The sequence below is a fragment of the Sceloporus undulatus genome, chromosome 6, assembly GCF_019175285.1.
Source record: "Sceloporus undulatus isolate JIND9_A2432 ecotype Alabama chromosome 6, SceUnd_v1.1, whole genome shotgun sequence".
NCBI lineage: Eukaryota > Metazoa > Chordata > Lepidosauria > Squamata > Phrynosomatidae > Sceloporus > Sceloporus undulatus.
In genome coordinates this window covers 80,123,234-80,147,111 of record NC_056527.1, presented here as the reverse complement: position 1 = coordinate 80,147,111, position 23,878 = coordinate 80,123,234, and the positions used below count along the sequence as shown (strand labels likewise).

At 39.0% G+C, this 23,878-nt stretch overlaps 1 protein-coding gene across 1 annotated transcript; it reads right to left on the bottom strand.

The window, feature by feature from the left end:
* Window positions 1–11,127: 11,127 nt before the first annotated feature.
* LOC121935556 (zinc finger matrin-type protein 1-like) lies at window positions 11,128–22,403 on the bottom strand. Its single transcript, XM_042477201.1, has 6 exons — window positions 21,784–22,403; window positions 19,838–19,957; window positions 18,744–18,909; window positions 17,804–18,076; window positions 15,627–15,726; window positions 11,128–12,363 (listed from the first exon to the last, which is right to left on the bottom strand). Exons 2-6 carry the CDS (start codon window positions 19,856–19,858, stop codon window positions 11,568–11,570), a joined length of 1,356 nt encoding a protein of 451 aa, XP_042333135.1. The 5' UTR covers window positions 19,859–19,957; window positions 21,784–22,403; the 3' UTR covers window positions 11,128–11,567.
* Between the last annotated feature and the right edge of the window lie 1,475 nt (window positions 22,404–23,878).

Sequence of the window (23,878 nt, the reverse complement as noted above, 5' to 3'; positions counted from 1 at the left end):
TGAAACAACCAGCTTAGGTATGCCTAGAGTAAGTAGACAAAAATATTTGGAACCTTCCATCGATCACCTGAAGTCTTCTTCCAAAGTTTGGTCACCAAACTTGCTTAAAAAAATATACAAGGGGTAGCAAGTGTATCTGCTTTTCCTCTCTCCGTTTTGATGTTCATTCATGCTCATTCATGCTCTGAAGGCAAATGCTGCTTACCTTGTCTGCGGTAGGCAGGCACACACTGCTACAGCAGCTAAAATGTGTATTAGGAGAAATGCACAGAAATTTTTAAGTGGATACATAAAAATATCATCCACAGAAACTGATCCAGAAATAGCATGGAACAAACTTTAGAGTGGAAATGTGATAAGCTGAGTGAAAGTGAACTTGACAGATTTGCCCACCATAATTGAAAACGAGAAGACAACATTTTAAGAATGCAATAGGGTAAGAGTGGGTAGATAGGAAAGTAGCTAGCTTTCCATAGTGAAGTAGACCACAATTCAAACTGTTGTTGTGTGCCTTCAAGTCATTTCTGACTTACGCTAACCTCAAGGTGACCCTATCAAGAGGATTGTTGAGAACAGACTTGTCTGGGACTGAGAGTGTGTGACTTGCCCATGGTCAACCAGACGAGCAAGAAATCGAATCCTGGTCTCCAGAGTTGTAGTTCAACATTCAAACCATTATACCATGCAATCACGGTTATAAATGCACAAGTCATATTTAATTTTTATTCCACCCTTTCCATCTTTTCTATCTAAAATCAAGGCAGTTAACATAATTTGAAACCATACAGAGGCTAAAAGCAAAACAATGTGTGATTCAAGTAAATTTAAGACATTGTTCTGTCCCAATTAAAATAGTTTCACTTCTTTTTGAAAGGGTGATCTGTCGAAATTAGCTGGGCTTATTTTGGAAATGAATTTTGGAAATGATCAATGCAGGGGCTGCAACTGAGGTGGTCGTGCAAATATTGAGAATGCCATGTATGTAGTCTCTACAACTGTTGACCAAGATACTGAATCCTAAGACATAACTATAGTAATTGCATCTAACACCACCACACTCCAAAACCCTACCTTAGCAGCCTATCATGCCCCAACTGAAGGGTTTTTGAGGCACTGATGATGAGAGCATTGGAAAATGTTAACTGGAATGCTGTCCCAGTTGTGTGGCTTGTTGAAAAGATACAACTGGAGGTATCTTTGGGAGCAAGTGAGAACTGCTTGTCTCAGCACGCCACATTATTTGGGCTGCATACACAGTGTAGAAATAATCTGATTTGACACCATGTTAACTGTCATGGCTTAATGCAATGGAATTCTGCGATTTGTAATTTGTTGTGGCACCAGAGCTTTGCAAAATTGACTTGTCAGGGAACTGCTACAAGGAGCCTTTGAACATTTTTTCCTTCCAATTTATAATTGGAATTGCTGGAATAAGACTCACTTTTCCTGAAAGCAAGAGAATGGTTGTTCTGTAGGCAGAGGCAACTCAAGAATAGGCATGTTATAGGGGCAAATTACATGATTCCTATAAACATGTTTAATGTTATTCTGTGGTTTTTGTTAGAGAGACAGTGTGGTGTACTGATTTGGATGCTGTACTAGAACTCAGAGACAAGAGTTCAAATCCCTGTTTAGCCATGGAAAGCCACTGGGCAACCTTGAACAAGTCATACTCTCTCAGCCTGAGAGGAAGGCAATAGCAAACCTTCTCTGAGTATATCTTGCCAATAAAATTCTATGATAAGGCCTGTTACAGACTGCCAAAATAAAGCTGCTTCGGGTCTCTTTGGAGGCATGCTATTTAAATGATGCATGGATCCTAAGAGTCCAGAGGTTGCGCCAAAGCCACACTCCATTCCTAAGCACCGGAGTGCAGCTTTGGTGCAGCTTCCAGATTCTTAGGATGTATGCATCATTTAAACAGCAGGCCTCAAAAGAGACCTGAAGCAGCTTTATTTTGGCAGTCTGTAACAGGCCAAGGTCACCACAAGTCAGAGTTGACTGGAAGGTACATAACAGAAACAATTTTGTTGTTAAGAAAAACAACTCTGGCAGGCTGCAATTCTGAGCAAAGATGTATGGGTCCCCACCTTTTGGCTAAGATGAAGTGTAGATGGGTGAATATGTGTTTAATTCTTTCCCTTCCTCCTGTTTTTCTGTTCCAGCTTCCCACAGCTTTAAATGAAAGAAATTTGTATTAATTGAATTTTTAAACAGGCACCTCCAGTTTGTACAAGAGTGCACATACCTCTGAGTTCCCCATTACTGGGAACAAATTGCTGATCCTCCTGCTCTTTGACCACATGGAAATGGCCATGTTGGGAGGCTGCTCTACTTACAACATTTGGGGAGGGATTTTGGTCCTTGAATGGTCAGAAAGGAATTTGATTTCCACAATGACCCAAAAAGTGAGTTGTGATGGCGTCAGTCCAACTTTTGCCATTGTAATTCACCAATGGGATGTTGTACTTTTTTTTAACCTTGTGTTTAAAATTTGTACAGATACATACCATATATACTCAACCACATGTATAAGTCAAGGGCAGGTTTGGGGGCCAAATTTATGGATTTTGATATGACCAGTGGATAAGTTGAGGGTAAAACTTAGGGGTATCTAAAGGATGATGCAAAGGAAAATGATGCCAAAGGACTTAGAAACTTCTGGCAGGCATAATTGTTTCTGCTCATCCTAAAGACTGGATGGATGAAAGAGCAGAGGAGATCCATATTTCTTTTTGGTGCTCCCAGGATGGACTAAGCTCTCGCCTTTTTTTGCTATCCAGAGAAAGGGGATGGTGTATATATATATGAGAGAGAGTTAAATATAAATGAGAGTTACATTGACCCATGGATGAGTTGACCCAGGTTTTTTGGGTCAATTTTTTGACTAAAATTTCTAGACTTATACATAAGTATATACAGTACATTTCACAATGTGGATCTTTTAAAAATGTATTCAAATGTGCTTTAGCCAATGAGAAGAATGTGTACAAAAATGCGTGTCTTCAGAGAAATGCATTTTAAGCAGTATGCATTAAGAAAAGTACATACCAAAGTACATACATATTTCAGTTTGAGAGTCTCACAACCCAGGAGAGAGCAAGAATGGGAAAAAATTGCAGATGCTGTTCAGTAAAGTGTAATGGAATCAAGAGCGAGAGATTTTCCATGTCCGTATATAGAAAAAAAGCACCTAAAACACTTTTCCAGGTAATATTTATATCCATAGCACAACACTATGGGAGAACCACCTGCTTTGCGTATTCAACTGTCAGAAAACCCCAGAGGTATGAGGTAGGTGGTTGTGGTTAAATTGTGGTTCCTTTGTGCTGCTTAAAGCAGTCAAGTAGATGATAAGAGAAAATGAAACAAGCTGGAGACTAGACATTCCTGGACTTGTTCCAGCCTGTACAATGGGAACTGGAGACTCTCAAGATTAGATCTTGACCGTGCCACATTTATTGCAGATCCATTGAAATCAATGGACCATTACAGTAATTTAAATCTTACTGATTTCAATGGGTCTCCTTTAAGCATGATTCAGTCTGGAACTAACCTATTATGTGTATAGAACCCACAGGAAAAGATGTTGCAGGGTTGAAATTTCTTCCTGTGTAGTCTCCCCTGTGGATCTAAAACACAAAATGCCTTACCAAGGAAGTTTGGATCACACCAGTAATCATGTTGCTGCATCACAGATCAAATACGGAGTATATAAATGCTGGAGGATCAGAAAGAGTTCTTAGAACATGCAGCACAAAAGCCTGATTTGCTGGATTAGACAGGAAGAACCAGCAGAGCTAATGTTTAGAAATTAATATATTGCTGTTGATGTTGGGCAAAATTACTCATGTAATTCAGATGATGTGGCTGGTTTGGGCTCTGAGGGGAAAGAAAAGGAGGTGGACTCCATCTGGGAATAGAAAACCAATGTAATTCTTTAAGAACTGGTATAGTATGAATGCACCAAAATGGATAATTCCAAATTCTAGTTGCCAAATGTTGCAAAAGCTGAAGCTTCCGGCAGCCTTGCATTATAGTAATCCAACCTGGTTGTATCTCAGAGCTTGGAAAGGTTACTTTTTTTGAACAACTCCCAAAATCCTCCAGTCAGCATCAGGGACGTAGCCAAGGGGGGGGGGTTCTTGGGGTCCGGACCCCCCCCCTTCCATTAGAAATATGAATGGTGTGTGCTGCTGCACTGCTGCACCCAAGCCCCATTATAATGGTGGCACTATAATGGTCTGGACCCCCCTTCCTAAAATCCTAGCTACGTCCCTGTCAGCATGTCCACTAATGTGCAGATTGGAGGATTTTAGGATTTAGAGTTCAAAAAGTAAAGCTCTAAGCTCTAAATTATTATTACCATGACAAACCTGTTTAATATCGTGGCAAGTTGTCCAGGTCTATGACTGTAATAAAGATGAACTGAACTAGCAAGTCTCTGTTTAGTAGTTTCCAGGGAATTTCGTCTTTCAGCTCGTATGCTAGTGATGTGATCTGCATAGTCTGTCACTGCTTTTATAGGGATATTAAATATGATTTCACTTGCTATTAAATAAGGATTTCAAGTAGCTGTGAAATACAGTTCTTAATATCTAGCATTAATGTGCTTAAATGGCCTTCCATCCTAGGTATAATTCAAGACCGGATGCAAATAGTATTTATCTTTAAGTCTTTTAATATAAAACAAAATAGTCCCCAAGGTGTTGGTTCTTATAATGTAAACTTGGAGAGGCAGTAAATGAAAGACAGGAAGCTGTCAGAACAACAGGAAACCTCAGATACAGTTAGGGGGTCTAACAAACCCTCCAACACGGAGAAATGCAGCCAAGCCCCATCACAAGATTAACCAGGTGTTGCTATGTTGGATTCTATGCCTTACCACAACCTTTGCAAACTGTGCACAATAAATATCAGTTCTAGTTCATTGCAGTGAAGTTCATAGCTCATGAAAAAGAAGGCCTGAAAACCAGAGCAAACAACAAAGACCTTGGTGGAGGCTAAAGAATGGTACATTCACATGGGCTAAAATCTGCTACTAGTTACACAAACAGCAAGGCGCCGTGTGCATAAAAATTGAGGCTGTTTTATCACTCTTTCCTTATACACTAGGGCTGCAATCCTGTCGTCTGAGCCATATACTCTTGTACAGAAAAGGCATTAGCACTGAGATCTGCTGTAATGAATTTGTGTCTGAATATGGGAACACAGTCAACCGCTTCTGTGAACCTGCCTGTTTGCCATGAAGCATAGTATGAAAGTGTGTGGTGGCTTCAGAGGCTTTCCAATAAAGGGAGTATGTGTTGTCTTTGTGCACTATGAAGGGAATAACTACACCCACAGTGCCCCAAAAGGGACAGCCACATGCTTAAAGGAACTATTGAAGTTCTCACATTGGTAAGAGTTTGTACTTAACAGTCCAGTAATCTTTTAGACTATGGAACTGTGTGATACCTTGTGCAGGTGCCCTCTCCTCCCCTATAATATAACATCTAAAAATATCTCTTTTTGCTCATGTACCCTCAGCATAAATAGGTAACTATAACATCACAATGACAACAATCCTATATATAATAATAATTAATAATTTGTTTTATTTATATACCGCTATTCCAAAGATCATAGTGGTGAACAGCAAGTAAGCTAATTAGCAAGTAAGCTAATTTGCCCCCAACAGTCTGGGTACTCATTTTAGCGACCTTGGAAGAATGCAAGCCTGAGTTGAGCTTGGGCCCTTTTGCTCGTCTTGAACTCACAACCTTGTGGTTTTGAGTGAATGGCTGCAGTACAGGCATTTAACCACTGCGTCACCTATAGCTCACATCACTTTTGAGGAGTGTTTGTGTGTGAGAGAGTTAGGGGAGAGACAGGGAGAAGGTTGCAGGATGTCAGTGGTTAAGAGCAGTATCAAGTAGTTGTATTAAGAATAAAAATTGAATGGTCAAGATCCTACATCATCTCAGCAGTGAAAACATTCACCAGTGAAGTTATAGCATGCAAGCACTATGCAGTCTCTGTAATGAATGCCACCATAGCATAATCTATAAGAGATGGTGAATGCACATAGCTGTAACTTCATTGTGCAATGCACAATGCATGGACACAGTATGCAACATGTGTTGTATATTGACAAACTACTCTAGGTGCATTATTATTTATCTACAACTCTGCTCCCATCATCTAGGCATGTCTGTTCTGCATTATCTGCATGCATAACATAATTTATGCTCATTTATGTCACCAACAGGATTCTGGCCTTTATAGGCAGAGTGAATATGTTGGTCACTGAAAATGAGAACATTATATCATACAGTATGTAATCTGAGGAGGGCCAAAAGTGTTGTTCGGGAGCCAGGAAGAGGGGACTACTGACAAAAGAAGGTTCATTTGGAATACACTATTCAGACATGATGAGCCCTCCCCGCAAAAAACTAAGCTGCCCCTCATGGCTCCCAGAGGGCCATGTAATAGTGTACCTCTTGTAGGTCTTGCAGAAGGTATGCACAGCCACCTGACGAGAGGCTGCCTACCCCAAAAGGGTCAGGAATGTGGGTTTTGCCTTTGATGCGTCGACTATGATTATTGGCTACTGATGAATTGTTTTTTAGAGAACCAATAGGAATGTGGTAAATTCAGTATTAGTGTTTTATCAATTGTATTTGTATTATTGTAATTTTTTATTGATGTAGTCCCGCCTGGATCCTTGGGGGAGGCAGGAAATATACATTAATAATAATAATAATAATAATAATAATAATAATAATAATAATAATTAATTATTATTGACCTCCAATTATTTGTACATAATGCTGAATAAACCCTCCCTACAAACAGTGGGACGGAAGCTCTGGGGTGATGGTGCATGAGTTACTCAAGGAGGATACGAGACTTGGAGGTCCCTGATCCCTCCTCCTCCTCTTCCTCCTCCCCCCAAACATTTTTATGTACAAAATTTACACATAAATATTAAATACTGAATTTACTGAAATAAAACTGTTTTAATTTGAATGATGTTATTTCCTTATAACATGTTAAAATACAAATATACATGAATGTGCAAATGAAAACATGCACCCTAAATAAACAAAATATTTTTATTCATATACTATGTTGAGGGGGGCATGATATCTGCATGCAGATGTAATGGGGGGGGGTCTCAAGGGTAAAAAGTTTGAGTACCACTGCTCTAAAATTCCTATTTACTTGTCTGTCCTGTAATGTGTTTTCTAGCAGTACTACAGATTACTGCAGTGCAATCTGCACAATTTATATTGTATTTGTTTTCATTGAAAGGGAAGGAAACTCACCATTTCCTCAGTATATTTCTTTGGAACCTGGAAGAGAAAATTCAGACTTGGTATTTCACTGATTGTTAGTTCTGGTTACATCTGCAAAATGTGGGCATAAAGTATCAAACAAACTGGCTCAATAAAGACATCATTTTTATTGTGCAGTTCTCTCTCCTATCCTTTTTTGTGTGGCCCAGGCTTGTTTGCATTATCTACTAGAAACTATCACTTCCAATTCAAATATCTGGACAAAGTGGACCCAGTATTGAGCTTAACATATTACTTCATTCCTGCATACACAGCTGTTTATTTTGTTGACATGGGACCAAATACGGTCCAAATACAGTCCAAATACTGGACTGAGTGTGGAAGAGATAACAGAATGGTAGAGTTGGAAGGGTCATCTAATGTAATCCCTTGCCATGCAGAAATACGCAACAAAAATGTAAATCCAGCCACTGTTTCATCATCTTCCAAGGCAGTCCGTTCCACCGTCAAACAATTCTTACCATAAACAAATTATTCCTAGTGTTTAGGAAGAATGTTTCTTTTTGTAATTTGAATCTATTGGTTTGTGTTCTAGTCTCTGGTGCAGCAAAAAACAAGTTTGCTCTATCTTCTACAAGATATGCCTTTAGATATTTAAAGATGGCTATCCCGTTTTCTCTGTCTTCTTCTTCAGGCTAAACATACAGTGGTGCCTCGGGTTACGAAATTAATTCGTTCCGTGGCACCGTTCGTAACCCGAAAAGCCTTCGTAAGCCGAATTGCCATAGGCGCTAATGGGGAAAAGCCGCGATTCCGTGCGAAAAAGCCGAAAAAAGCACCAAAAGTTTTTTCGTAACCCGAAAAAACATTCGTAACCCGGAACAATGTTTTCCTATGGGATTTTTTCGTATCCCGAAAATTTCGTAACCTGGGTATTTCGTATCCCGAGGTACCACTGTACTCAACTGTAAGGACCGTATCACACACCGTATCACACTCTGAACAGAAATGGGATTTAAATTAGAATTAGAAAAAACCAACAAATGCAGCAAGTTTTTCACGCAACGTTACTGCCAAAGTGAAATAACGCAAAGATAAAGCGAAGGCAAAAGGGACACAAACGGCAGCTTTTTACTTTTGGAAATTCCTGAATGTAAAAAGCTGCTGTTTTTGTCTCATTTGCCTTCGCTTTATTTCACTTTGGCAGTAACATCGTGTGAAAAACTTCCCGCATTTGCAATTTTTTTTTCTAATTTAATTCTAATTTAAATCCTGTTCTATTCTAGTGTGATAAGGTCCTAAATCATTCCACAAAAGGCTTGGTTTCCAGACCTTTGATCACCTTGGCCGCACTGTTCAGGACACATTCCGGCTTGTCAATATCCTTCTTGAACTGTGGCACCCAACTGGCCACAGTCTTGCAGGTGAGATCTGATCAATTCAAAATCGCATTGGCTCTTTTGGCTGCATCATCACACAGTTGACTCATGTATAACCTTGAATCTATTAGATCACAGTAGGATTAAATGATCCAGTATTACAAACATATAGCATTACACTGTTATCCCCACACCTAAATTCCAAGGAAAGAAATTTCTTAGTGGGGATCCATCACTGACAGGCCCGATCCCTATTATCTCAGGCCAAAGCAGAAATAATCAATTGACACTGCTTTAACTGCCTTGGCTCAGTGCTAGGGAATTCTGGGAACTGTAGTTGGCTGTAGCAGCAGAGCTCTCTGACAATGAAGGCTAAATGTCCCTCAAAACTACAGTTCCAAGAATTCTCCAGCATTGAGTCTGGGCAATTAAAGTAGTGTCAAACTGTATTATTTCTGCAGTGTATGTTTGCCCCTCCTTGTCTAATATTTACTTGAGATGTTCTAACCTGGGACGGGTTTATGCTCCTGTGCGTTTTTTTAATGCTTTTTTTCCTTCCACTGAAATAGGTTTGTTGAATTGCTATTAATGATGAGGATGATGATTGTAATAGAGATACAATACTTTCTCAAAGTACATTACAAGAATAAAAATAGGTTAACAGGAAACAAATGCATTGACAACACCGGATGAAGAAAACTGGTATTTTTAACCTGTGAGTCATTTTCAGGTTTGACAAAAACATCTTTAAAAACAAAGTTTTAAAAGTAGTTGTGGACAATTCATGGCTCTCAAGGTACTGTTGGACTGCAATTTCCATCTGCCCTAGCCAGAGATGTGGGTTTGTGAGAGATGCAGCCAACACATTTAAAGCCTTGTTAAAATGACTGAATGCTCTAATTTCCTTAGAGCATTGAAAAGATCAGCAGCCATTACAGAGAAGGCACTGTCCCATATGCTCAGTAATTAACTCATCTTAAAGAAGGGTATATGAGTAAGCCTTCCAAACCACATCTTAGCATCCAGTCATGATCACTCAAGGAAGTTGTTCATATCGCCTGGTCCCAAACCATTAAGGCCTTTGAAAGATCATTATGACACTTTGATTTGGGCTCGCATGTTTACTGGGAGCAAGTGAAGCTGGGAAAGAATATGTATACATGCAAATCTCCCCTGCATTAATATTACATTATGACCCTTTTAAAAAATTGAGTATTTTATCACACACTTTAGTATGCCCTCCATTTTCCTTTTAATGTTTAAGTTTCCTTCTTTCTCCTCACCAAATTTCCATCTAAGCAGCAGGCAGATCAATGGGTCTGGTTTCTACTTCCTGATGTTTATTTTTGTTAATGGCTAAGAGCAAAGCTTTCAGTTAAATTAGTTTCTTAGGGCAATCCTGACCATGTGCCTGCATTGAGATTGGAAAAACCTTAAAGTGATGCAGCCTACTCTGAAGAGTTTTAGATTCCTTTGAGGTAAGGCAGGTATTTTCTGAAGTGGTCCAAAGGGAATTTTAGGCCTGTTACAGACTGCCAAAATAAAGCTGCTTTGGGGGTCTCTTTGGAGGTATGCTGTTTAAATGATGTATGCATCCTAAGAATCCGGAAGCTGCACCAAAGCTGCACTCCAGTGCTTAGGAATGGAGTGTGGCTTTGGCACAACCTCTGGACTCTTAGGACCCATGCATCATTTAAATAGCATACCTCCAAAGAGACCTGAAGCAGCTTTATTTTGGCAGTCTGATCTGATATGGTTCAAGATGACAGAATTTTAATTGGTGGGGAAAAAAACATGTTGAATCCAGCTGCTGCTGCCCAAGGAATGCTGTTTGCAACAATAGTACAGTGCTCCCTCGGGTTACGAAATTAATTCGTTCCGCGGCTAATTTCGTAACCCGAAAAACCTTCGTAACCTGAATTGCCATAGGCGCTAATGGAAAAAAAGCCGCGGCTCTGCCGCGGCTCCATTGAAAACAGTGCCGAGGTTTTTTCGTAACCCGAAAAAACCTTCGTAAGCCGAAACAATAAATCCCTATGGGATTTTTTCGTATCCCGAAAAATTCGTAAGCTGGGTAATTCGTATCCCGGGGTACCACTGTATTACATCCAACAGATATTTACTACTACTGGTTTCAATATGAATCCAAATTCTTACCAAGCATTTCTACAGCAATGTTAGAGTACTGTCATTAACCTATTGATCAAGAGGAATGGAGCTAAAAGACCAAGGCAAAGCATGGGGTAATGGACTTAAATGTAGATGATCAGAGGACAGGAAACTGTAAACCAGGCAGTGGGGGCCAAATGTTACCCCTGTGCCCCATTTTCTGGTGGCACAAGTGATGCTGAAAACATGACCTGGAACTGGAAGTGAGTTTCCATGTCTGGGGATTTCAGTTCCAGGGGTGATGGAGCAGGAGTTCAACTTTGGGTCTGATCTGTAAGCAGAACAAAACATTCAGCAGGCATTTTCTTATATATTTAATGGGCTCTTTCATTTTTTATGTTCAGAACTGGAAGTGGAAAAACCCCACAAAACCTGTAAACAAGAACTTCAAAAAGCCCGAATCCCCTCCCATACTTTCAAACTAACATTTAAAGCCTTCAACAATACAGTTATAGCCTTGCCTGGATATACTGCAACTATCAATTTCTCTCATTTATAAATGCTGTTGGAAGAATATTTCATATTATCTTGTGTAATATGTCATTCCACGAGAAGCTGTTAATTACACAGTATGTATATTACAGGGTCCCAGTTCAAATTCTTCTCAAGCACTTTGTTGAGATACCCAATACCTCATTATTTCCAAAAGGCCAATTAAAAATAAAATCAGTAATGAAACATAAAAGTGCACCATGTTTTAGACCACAAATGAACAAAACGTTGATCGGACAAAGGTCAGCTAAAATCCCAGGATAGATTCATTCCAAAGCATCTCTTCGTCTGATGGTCCATTGGCTTCCGACCTTTTTTTCTCTTTCTTATGTTTTTTGCTTTCCTTTTCAGAAGAACTCTCTTTATTGCTTTTGTCTTTATTATGCTTTGACTTCCCCTCACCTGTTGAATCCATTTCATCTTTCTTTTTCTTTTTCTTTTCAACATCCTTTCCCGAATCTGTCTCTTCTTCACTGTGTTGTTTTCTCTTAAGCTTTACCGGCTGTTGGAGAGGACTTTCCTCTCCCTCGCTGATACATTCCTTCTCCATTCTGGAGGTATTTGACAGTTTCTGGCTTCTCTCGTAAGACCCAGTGTTATCGGCTTTACTGGATTCTACTGGCAATGGGTTGTAATTGCAATCTTTGTTGATGGCCAAGCAAGACACTTGCTTTTCTGAACAATATTCTGTGCTGCACTGGGACATGGGTCCATTTTCTAGTTTTAGGGAGTCCTTGTCAGCTGGTGACCGATGTAGCAATGGCTTTTCAAAAGAATATGCACTGGTTTCTGAGAAAAAAATGGAATGCTGACCCAGTTCATAAATATCACAGGAAAATTGATCCTGCTTAGATACAAATATATCCTTATGACCATTAATGGCTTTGCATTCTTTATTTTTAAACTTTTCCTCTGGCTTTCTAAATTTAGTTTTTGGTTCTAGTCCTCTAGCTTTTTGCATTGCAATGTAATCTTCCAATTCATCTTGGAAGGAAGCATATGTTATCTTTGATTTCTTCATCTGTTTCGCAATCATGTTCTCTCTACAAAAATTAAGATAAAGTGTCAAGTAAATGGAAGGTAAAAGATGCAATATGAAAATAAAAGCAGCTCTGGACTAAAATGTTACCTAGATCACTTTAGTTAGATATTAGCAACATATAGATTTAGACAGTCCAGTCCTACACATAGTTACTGGGAAATAGGTTTGAATCAACGTGGTTTAAATCTTAATACAAGTTCCTAGAGTTGTAACAATAGTGAATAAAGTCCGAGAGAGAGTAGACCATCCATTAAGAAGCCAAGTCCTACCTTCAGTCCATCTCCCTTGGTCTAGGCCTCGGAGTTAGAGAAGAACTCCTGGACCTCATCCCCTTCCCCGCCACCATTCCTTCTCCTTTTGTGTCGTGTCTTTTTAGATTGTAACCCTGAGGGCAGGGAACTGTCTAACTAAAAGTTTGTATGTACAGCGCTGTGTAAATTTACAGCGCTTTATAAATAAAGGTTAATAATAATAACAACATGTTTGCCAGTTTATCAAAACTGGACAAACCTTTATATTTATAGCATCTTTATTTATGCATATAAACAAGATTCTGGAATGCAGTTAGAGAGGTGATACCTAATTATAATTTCAGATTCCTACAATAGAAGAGGCACATCTCAAGATGGGATGAGAATTTTTTTTTTCTGTGAAGACTGACCAGCATGGTTTGATCAAAATTTATCCTTACCAAGCAAGAATAGTTACACTTTTTTAGTGCTTTTAATGGTGGAAACTGTTACTGAATTGCTGTTTGGGACTATTAAAAATGGAAAGGGGAGTAATTTCTTTTTGAAGCCAGTGTGGCGTAGTGGTTTGAATCTTGGACTAGGACTCAGGAGACCAAGGTGCAATTCCCTGTTTGGCCATTAAACCCACTGGGTAACCATGGGAAAGTAACATGCTCTTAGCGTCAGGGGAAGGCAATGTCAGAAATGACTTGAAGGCACACAGCACCAACAAACTTTCTTTTCACAATTCTCCTACTTAATGAAAAACACCAGACTTCAGGAGAGCCAGAGCAAAGGTGAGAGTATCAGTTCTAGCTGGGGTGAGGGCAGAGTGGACTGCAATCTGTGTGAAGCACCAAGTTCTCTCTCTTTTTTTTTTTGGCCTCTTAAAATTACCAGAAAACTTCCAAAGCAGACCTTACCTCCATTTTTTTAAAAAAATAAAAATTGGCTGATTTTTCAGCTAAAATTGATGTAAAAACACACAAAGATGTAGTAGCTTTGGTCCATTAACCTTCTCCCCCACCCCTGCAATGCCAAAGAAAAAACATATGGACAGTCAGAGATCCCTTACCCCAGATTAACTTAACAGTACATGCACTGGTAACAACCCCCTCCCCCCGATTAGACTGCTGTAATGTGCTCTACATGTGGCTGCCCTTGAAGATGATTCAGAAACTGTAGTTAGTGCAAAATGGAGCAGCTAGACTACTCACTGGAACACCATACTGATACCATATAACACCAATTCTAAAGGAATTGCACTGACTGCCAATACACTTCTGGTCTGAATTCAAGGTACTGATGATAACATTTAAAGTCCTAAGCAAATCGGGAACTTGATACTTGAAAAAGTGCCTCTCTATATATATGCCTGCCTGAGAATAAAGATCTATTGGATGGTCCTTCCTCTGTGTCCCACCAGTATAGGAAATACACTGTGGGAGGATATAAGAGAGGGACTTCTCTGCAGTGTCACCCCAGGAATTTCCTTCTCTTATAGAACTGGCAGGTGCCATTTTAGGGCTAAGTCAAAACCTGGCTTTTTATTACTCCCTCAGGCCTAACTAATTTTTATCCAAGATGCATATGTCATATGGTTGAAATGTTTAAGCTTATTCTAACCAGCTTTAAATAATCTGGTTTTAATTGATAAACTGCTTCATATATTTTTAATCTTTTTAATTGTTTCAAATTGATTTTATTGTAAGCTGCCCTGAGATCTTTGGATACAGGATGGGAGGCAGTGTGATGTAGTGGCTTGAGCATCAGTTTGAATCACTGCTCAGCCATGGAAACCTACTTGGACAAGTCACATTCTCTCAGCCTCAAAGAATGGTAATGGCAAACTCCCTCTGAAGAAACTAGCCAAGAAAACTTCATGATAGATTTGCCTTAGGGTCACCATAAACTGTAAATTACTTGAAAAAACACAACAATCAATATTTAAATAAATAAAATATAATTTTAAAATACAGAAAATAAATATGATTGATTATAAAAGATTCTGCAAATGGCGGAAAGATGTGAAAGAACAAAAAGAAGACCGGTCTCCCTAGAAACATTTCCTGAAGCCTGCTGCTATTGCACAGATTAGTAGAGATGGAAATAACAATATAAATTATCCAAATAATAAAGTACAGTGCGCGCTGAAAGCCGCACAACAGAAGTATCAATGAGGCGCGAGCATACGCACTATTTACCTTACATGGGGAAAGGGTCTGGAACAGACCCCCTGGGTAAGGCAAGGGCGCACTGTATTAAAAAAATCAATGTTGGGAAATTCTGAATGACATTCCAATTGGGACCTATTCTGCATGAAAATTCAATGTGTTTTTCTGCACAGAAAACAGCATTTTTGTGTGGAAAATAGCATTTCTACATATAAAAGTTGTCTGTTGCACAGGAAAAAAAAGTGCAGAAAATACCATTTTCTGTGCAAAAAGCCCACTTGCATGATCTTCCACTGGACAATTCCCTAAAAGTGAATATTCTTTAAAAACTGCAGTTGTTGACAACTTTTTAACAGCAAGAAGGAAAACTGTGAAATTACTTGTTTTTTTCCTTGTAAGAATGTAATTTATAAAGATTTACTAAGAAGTCAGGGGAAAAAAAACTGATCAGGAGAAGTTCTCCTTTCCTCTCAGAGTCCAAAGCACCAACTGTCTCTGAAGTGCTCCAGAATGTTCTACAGCCAGAGAGAAAAACTTATTTAGGATGGCAGAACTGTTCTACCCCTATTCCTGTGTAAGATGGGTGGTCAAGAGTGGGCACAGCCACCTTGTCTGATGTGATGCCACTAGTTCCTTGGTCTCAGCACTGGAAGGAGCTTTCTTAGCCAGTGTTTCAGGTAAGGAATTGGCATTCTTCCCTGCTTACCTTTTCCCTGCAGGGAAGGCAAGTGGGAAGCACAATCAACCATCACTTCAAGAGCTGGCTGAATCCCAAGGGTGAGATTCAACCAGGATCTGAACAGCCACCAGATTGGGGCACACATAGCTCAAGAATCAAAGATTGCTAGGAAAATACTTACTTAATCTGATGCTTATTTCCTTGCATGTGAGACTGGTACATCTCTATGGATGAAAGGCTGATGCTGCAGATGGGACATACATAGTTGCCCACTCCAACTGCTAAAGGAACAGAAATGCATGGGTTAGAAGCTGCAGTGGAATCAGAGTGGAGTGCGGGGACTGACACCCGGCCTAAGGGGAGGTGAGACCACTGCTTCCCAAACATTTGCCTTTTGCTAGAAAAGGCTGTGACATTCACCTGTGTCCCTTTAAAATGCTGAAGATGGTGCAAATGGGGTGAGACTCAGTGGGAGGAGAAGGGAGAGGCATCAGTTGTCTTTAAATTAAAGTGTACCGGAAATTTAATTATTTTTTAAAAAAAATATTTAAAAACGTCACATCTTACCAAATTCACTTTAACCACATGAAACTATATACATGTAAGTACATTTAGGATTTTATCACATGTTTTAAGATATCTGCCAGGTAAGAACCCTGCTTGCTCATTACCTATCCATACTTTTAATACATTTTTTAATCTAGACGCAAGTATAGATGCATAAATTTTGTAGTCTAAGTTAAGAAGAGTGATAGGGCGATAATTATTTATGTCTTGAATGTTCTTACCTTCTTTGGGAATTAAAGTTGTTAAGGATTGTCTCCATGTTTGAGGTAGGTTTCCATCTTCTATTTGTTTGATTGTTCTGTATAACATAATTGCCAGTTCCTCTTTAAATGTCTTATAGTATTTGGCTGTAAAGCCATCCGGTCCTGGCGCTTTGTTCTCTTTTAAATTTGTAATAGCCATGTCTACCTCTGCTAGTGTTATTGGGGATTCTAGCATTTCAAGTTGTGACTTTGTTATCTTTGTTATTTGGCATTTTTCAATTAATTCTTTGATTTTAGATTTATTAATTTGTGTTTTTGACTCTGATGAAAATAATTTCTTATAAAATTCTGTTATTATTTTTGAAAGTTCTTTAGGATTTTATCACATGTGAAGAATTTCTCTTAATTTCAAATGAAAAGAAAGTGGGGCCAGAACGCATTCACGTGAATTTGCTAGTTCAGCTAATTTATATGAATGCGAATTGTGTTCAAACTGGCTTCCCATTGCCTGAAAATAGCATGCCATTGCCTGAATTTGTGTGTGGTAGTCTATCACGCAATAATGTTAAACCCCATGATTTCATTCAGATAGCCATTGGATTATACTTCCAATTTCCCTTGTCTGATAAACTCCATTGACTGTTAATATGATATTGTAATTTAAAGCTATAGTTTTCATTTTTTAGTTGTTTATGTCACAATTATTGCCATTACATTCAATGATGTATGGGAATTACAATTTATGAGTAACATTAATATAAAAGCATTACTAAAGTTTCTGTATGGTGTTGTATAGGAGTTCAATGGCGGGGGGGGGGATACCATGGGTTAGTGCACCAGGTGATGCCAACTGTAGGGATGCCATTGAGTGGAAACAATCCCCACCTTGTCATAGATTGTCTAGCCACTTTGTGCAGCACCTTTACCAAGCATTCTGAGAATAATAATAATAATAATAATAACAACCAAACCAAGCAAACCCTCACAATGTTTAAAGATGTGCAACAACACACATATAACAAACATTTCATTTCTGATCAAAGTGGGTGTGGACTGGTACTGGTTCATAAGCCATCTGATGCTGGTCTACAGTAAGTTTCCAGGAAAGAAAGAAATGGTTGCACCACAAGGGCACAAATATGACACTGATCTTTGATGTATTAGGGAAATGAGACTGCTGGCCCACTACATTAGATAGCCTGATAAGCACTAATGTATATGGTGCATATGGCACTCAAACATTTATAACAATTAATACTAGTAGCTAAGGGGAAATCTACATTTTTCCTGAGAAGATAATACAACTGAGTGCTGAAATACACCATATGATGAATGTGTTTCTAGAAAGGGTAGAGAAGAACATGATGTCTGAATGTTCAAAACGCCCCAGATATCCACACACTCCAACCCTTCTTCGTGATATGCTGGCGTCCTATGTGCAGGGTTTTCTTTTAAAAACATAGAGAAATATGAATGCAAAGTGTGTTTATCCCACTTGCAGTCTATATTGGTGAGAGCCAGTTATATTATGGGAGTCTATTCTGAGTTTATAGGATGTGGAAGATGTGCCTCAGTGCTGTTTGCTTACCATTGGCCTTGGCTTCCACAGGGATGGCACTTGTTCCCATCTCAGCTAGCAGCTTCTTACGGACTTCATTCCGTTTGTGCTTCTTGCCCACATAGTGTTGATTGGCCATTACAGGATTGTTGAAAGAGATTGAACAGAGTTTGCAATACTTTTCTGGATCATCTTTATCCAAAGTAGTTGCATATAATGAATGTGGGTCTTCAGTCTTACTGTCTTGTGAAGTCTTTTCAAGAGACAGTTCTGGTGGAGTTGGAATCCAACTCCCAGAGGAACCTGGGTCAAAGGACAATGAAGAAAGATTAATTTTCCCACTGAAATAGCCGGAGAGAGAGAGAGAGAGAGAGATTGATTAAGGATATCAGATTCAGGATACTCTGGGATAATGCAATCCTTCTACCCCCCCCCCCCCCCACTCCAGTATAAAGAAGGACCCCTGAAATTAAATTGTTCCGCATCCAACTCCCTGGTGGGCAAAATCTTACTGGCAGACCACTGAATTTGGTGTTCCACAAGGGGCTCATTACCAAGCCTATGCACTGTTCCTTTTCTTCACCTCTGCACTGTTTGAAATGATCAGGGGTTGGTGAAGAGTTTAAAGGGAGCAACTTGTCTTGTTCTCTAGACCACATCACTTAGATGCATAGAACCACAGAGATGGAAGAGACCACAAGGGTCCAATCCCCTGCCATGCAGGAACTCACAATCAAAACATCCCTGACAGATGGCCATCCAGTCTCTGTTTAAAAACTTCCAAAGAAGGAGACTCCACCACACTCTGAGGAAGCGTGTTCCACTGCTGAACAGCTCTTACTGTCAGGAAGTTCTTTCTAATATTGAGGTGGAATCTCAACTTCTCTGATGAAAATGGCCCAACCTCACCATTTCACTTCTGGCAAATGGGTGATTTAAAAAAAAATACAGAAAAGCTCTAAGTTTTCACCAGGTTCTAGTTGAGGGCTTTGGCTGGGCTGTTGAGACTGATCTGAGAGCAGCTTCATTTTTTTGGTATGGATCTTTCCCAGGTAGTGTGATTGGGCAACCACTGGAGATGTGAAGATCATGTTGCAAAGCCTGCAGTATGAATTTTTGTCAGCATTTGACTCCATCTGGAATTAAAGGACAAGACACTGAATCACTTAGTGTTCAAGGATGGTAGTACTCTGATTCATTCCTTCCCTCTCTGAATGAGTTGATGGGGAAAGCTGGAGCTCAAAAGGAAAAGGAAATAAAAATAGTATGTGTGTGTGTGTATATATATATATATATGGTTAAAAAAACTGAGCTCCAAATTGGGCTTAAAAAGTATATTCCAGATGAGAAAAGGATAATCTGCCTTGGTCCAGTCCATCTGCCTTGGTCCAGGCCTCAGAGGCAGAGAAGAACTGCTGGACCTGATCCCCTTCCCCATCATTATTCCCTTCTCCTTTTGTGTCGAGTGTTTTTAGATTGCAAGCCTGAGGGCAGGGAACCGTCTAATAAAAACAGATGCTCTAATAGCCGCTCTAATAGCCTTTAGGGCTGAAGGGCGGGGTATAAGTACTCTAATAAATAAAATAAATCAAAAATAATCAATATATCTTAAGCGTTTTCTTATGAAAAGGGAAAACCAACTAGTAGCTGCAGCCCATGCTAGACTGAGCCACAGGAAATTGTTGGAGGGGCTTGCAGTATGCGGATTCCTTTGCCATTCTACCCTTTCTCTACATCTTAGGGCCCTTTCACACTGTATAATTATAGTTCTATGATTCCACTGTCAATGCCATGCTTCCATCCTTGGGGTTGTAGTTAGATGAACACTAGAGCTGTCTGGCTAAAAATTCTAAGTATCTCTCATTGGATTCCATAGCATGGCGCTATGGCAGTTGAAGTGGAATCCTAGGTCTATAATTGAAAGGTTTCGTAAATGCATGTCCACAAGAAGAAACAGTTTCAAGGGGGAAGAGAGCCAAAAGGTTAAGAATGGGGTTGTAGCATCTGGGAAGCTAAATGACATTACTGTCTGTATGAAATTAGGTCCTGAGGTAAAGCCATTACCAAGGGTTCAGGATAGGGCATCTTCACCTGGAGATTTTCTTGCTTGCTGGGCTCCAGTCCCTCCTTTTGTTCACCATGTATTTGCAAATAAAATCGGACTTTCTGTGCATGCTTTTTGCCCTGGAAAACAGAAGAATCAGCCTTACATCATGATACATTCTGTGAAAAACTTAGTATAAATCACCTCAAATAATATTTATAAAGAAAATGATCCAGCAGTTAAGATTATATAAGAAAAACACTGGATATGGGAGGACACTCAGTATCAAGCATGATCATGGTGATCTCCTTAGTGGATGTCCTTAGGCATATTCCTTAGTGACATCGCGATTGGATTATTGTAGTGTACTATACATGGGACTATCTTTGAAGATTCTTGAGAAACTTGAACTGGACTAGAATGTAGCACTAAAAACACGACAGTGTGGTAGCATGCTCGCCCATTATTATTTCATGCCCATTAATTTTTCTGGGTAGAATTCACACTGTTCGTGATTACTTTTGAATAGTTCAGGATCAAGATAACTAATGGACTCTCTCCTCTCCTTCCAGCCTGGCTGCTTCATCAAATCTACTAGGAAAGTTCTTCATATCCTGCTTTGAAAGCATGGTTAACACTAAGAGAAAGTCTGGGCTTAAAGGATTGAACTCTTTGCTACAGAAGGTTCATTTATTAATCTTCTTTGATTTCTACTGTCTGGCCATGATTGTTGTTTTGGTAAACCTGTGATCTGGTGAGCAGAGGAAGGTATTCTGGCTAACCCCTGTATTCTTAGATTGTTTTTCACCTGCTCTCCCCATTACTTTTGTGGACACTGGATTGTGTTTTTTTTGGCCAGTCTTTACTGCTTTTAAACAGTTACATGTTTGTTCAAGTCTGTGAACAAAGTGGAAGGATGAGGCTTGCTTGCTTATTTGTTTTATTGGTAATGAGAAACACAATTTATATAACTAAAAGTGAAATAATACCACACTTACTTGGATTTTCCCTATCAGCATTAGCCAAAATGTCTTATACTACAGATACTTTCAAAGGACACTTCAGCTTCAGCACTGCAAATCTAGGCGAGAGAGGAAACCTTCAAAGGATGTGGGTTTGGAGGACACTTTGCAATAGGCCTGGATTTCATGTTTACAATGTTGTGATGCCACTCACCACAGCAATGGAATTAAAAACTAAACAAGAAATTCTTACACTTGGCTTGGTGTGTCCATGAAGTCTCAACTATAACCACACATCAAAAGGCAGAGATGCATCTTACATAAATCAATACTGAAACAAGTTGGCCTACTTCTAGCTTTTTACTTATCTAAGGGTGACTCTAGTCAAGGTTAAGAAAAAGTCTGTCTGAATGTTTGGTTATGGCCAGAAGTGGAATACAGAGAGCAGAGACAAAAACCCAGTGCTGTGGACCTGGCTTTGGTGAGACAGATCCAAGAAAATACTATTTGGTTTCAGAGAATTAGAGCTGTTACAAAGAAAACCTCAAAGAAAAACTCTATTCCCCAAGAGTGTGAAGGCATTTACTAGGAGAGCAGTGGATGGTTCTGGCATCACATTTCTGCACATTTCTATTATCCCTGGGACTATCAGTGATCATCTTGGCTTTGTAGGCAAAGCTACAAAAACTTGTACAGCGTACATATCCTGTACAGAGATAAGGGGCAAGGGCAAACTTGCATCTATACAAGGAGGTGTCTAGTATCTATTGGGGGGAAGGCTTGAAAACCTCCAACTTGAAAATGCATGAGTGTAATGCATCAATGGGATCCTAGTGCTTGGTGCTTAACACCTCAATAATAATTAACTCCTCAAAGGTGTATATTTGAAAACAAGCAGACATGTTATATACCTCTATGCTTATTTCTTAGCAAGGCAACTGAGCCTATGCTGGTAACTACTGGGATCATGAAACAACACTGACATGTTCTGTCTCAAATCTTACCTCATAATGTGCTACTCTTTGTGATTCAAACTGTAGCACGGCCCCACAAATGCTACAAAATGTGTTTGTACAAAGTTCTTTTCTTGTCACTTCATCCAAAGTCTCATCTAAAGTGAACGGTTAAGGGTACAGCGTCAGTTACCAGAACACAGCCAGCCATTTATTTATGGGAACCATACTGGAAAACCCAAACACATGATAAAATAAGAGAACCTTTCCCACCTACTACATGCCTTATCTACTTCTGATACTTCAGACAAATCAAGCAGTCTATTTTAAGGTGGATTAACAAATAGATTTAGGCCTGAATGTCTGAGAAATGAATCCAGTTTATCAGTTCCAAGTATTTAAAAATCTTTTTACAATTTTTACTGTTATAATTAAACTCAATTAATTCAGCCATGGGCTAATTGTTTTATAAAATGGGATATGCACATTTTTCTGACCAAGGCCCTTCATTCTTTTAGCACAGTGTAATTAGACCACAGTGTAGTTTTACTGGATCCAACAGTTGTGCATAAGAGCACCATGAGTTTAAGCTCATCCATGTCACAATAATTGATTAGCTCTCTACCCAAATCAAAGGTGTGAGAGAGGGTTACCTATGTGCTTACAAAACAACTGCATGCATTAGAACTGAATTTACACAACCTCCAGAAAAGTGCCACTGCTTGTGCAACAATTTTTCTGCTAGTATGGCGGCCCAACAAGCGCCTGACCATTGGGTTTTTCTAATTTTTAATCTTGCTCCAACAAACTGTAAGCTTTATTTCCTTAGTATCGAGCTGATTATATAATTCTATTATTAATAAAATAAAATAAAATGACAAATGGTATCTTTCTATATAAAGGGCAACAAGTTTAATCCAAGATGTAGAGTTTTGGGGTCAGCATAATAATGGGTTGATAAATTTAAAATTTTACTATATTTTTTTCTTTGCATTTGAACAAATGACTCAAGGGCATTACAACGTTACAAAAAGCACAATACAGTACTGTAAATTACTGGAAGATAGTTTAATATCTTCACTTTTTACTTTTTTCTGTGTACTTCCAGACGCGGACGAGCCTAAGGTTGGTGTCACTCAGTGTGAAAACTCATGGTGTCACCCCCCCCCCCCCCCATTGACCTCACATTTCACACTATACAGAATACATAGTAATGTTTTTTGCACTAATGTTACTTGTAAATCGTAATTCCCATATACCACTGAATGTAATGCCAATAGTTGTGACACAAACAACTAGCAAAATTCAAATTACACCTTCAAATTATACTATCTTATACACAAGCTAAATGTATTTACATATACATAGTGAAGACTTGGTTAAAATCTAATGTTTTAAAATAAATTTTAAAAAGAATAACATTTTAATTTTTTTTATTTTTTTGGAAAAATTTAAAATTTTGACATTTTAAATTTAAATTTAAATAAATTATGGGGCTGGGGTGAAGTTCACATTTGCCAGCAGCAGGGAAGACACGGGTTTTCCTAAAAGACACGGGAAATAATCCACTTTCGGAAAAAACGCTCCAAGGGGGATTTGTCCTGGATCAGGTGTGGAAGACCCTAGTTCTGATGTGCTTAAACCAGTGCCAATGGGAACGTCTGACTTTTAATCCGGGTTACAATTAGGTAGAAAAAGTAGTCTGAATGGCCCCTAAATAAGCCAAATCAGACATGATATCAAACTAGGGACACAATTCTTTGCTAATTTCATTCTTAAAGGAAGCCAGCCAGCCAATTTTGTGTTAGGTTCTTAACCTAGACCAGACCTGCAAAACTTGGCAGAAGGTAGGGGCCAAAATTAAAATAAGCCAAACTTATTCGGGCCATAGATAGATGTTAATTAAACATTAATGAATTAATAATATCAATTAGAATCAATTATTATTAATTCCATCATCCTCTTCATCTGCCCGGCCCTCTTACTAGCTTTCTAGTAGACTTTTTATTTTGCAAACTTGAATTCTTCCAGTCAGCAATCTCACTCTGAAGCTACAAGGAGCAAAGCAGATGTTCCCTCTTACTGGAAAATCTACTGCCCGCAGTGCACAAACTCAATTTTGTATGTTCAAGAGGATATTCAGTAT

Coding starts and splice junctions, on each gene's coding strand:
- LOC121935556 (XM_042477201.1), bottom strand. CDS start 19,858: ATGCCCTATCCTGAACCCTTG. Junction 18,910..19,837: donor TGCCCTATCCTGAACCCTTG/GTAATGGCTTTA, acceptor CTTTAATTCCAG/ATGGAGTCAAATGCTGACAA. Junction 15,727..17,803: donor TGTGGAAGCCAAGGCCAATG/GTAAGCAAACAG, acceptor CTGTTCCTTTAG/CAGTTGGAGTGGGCAACTAT.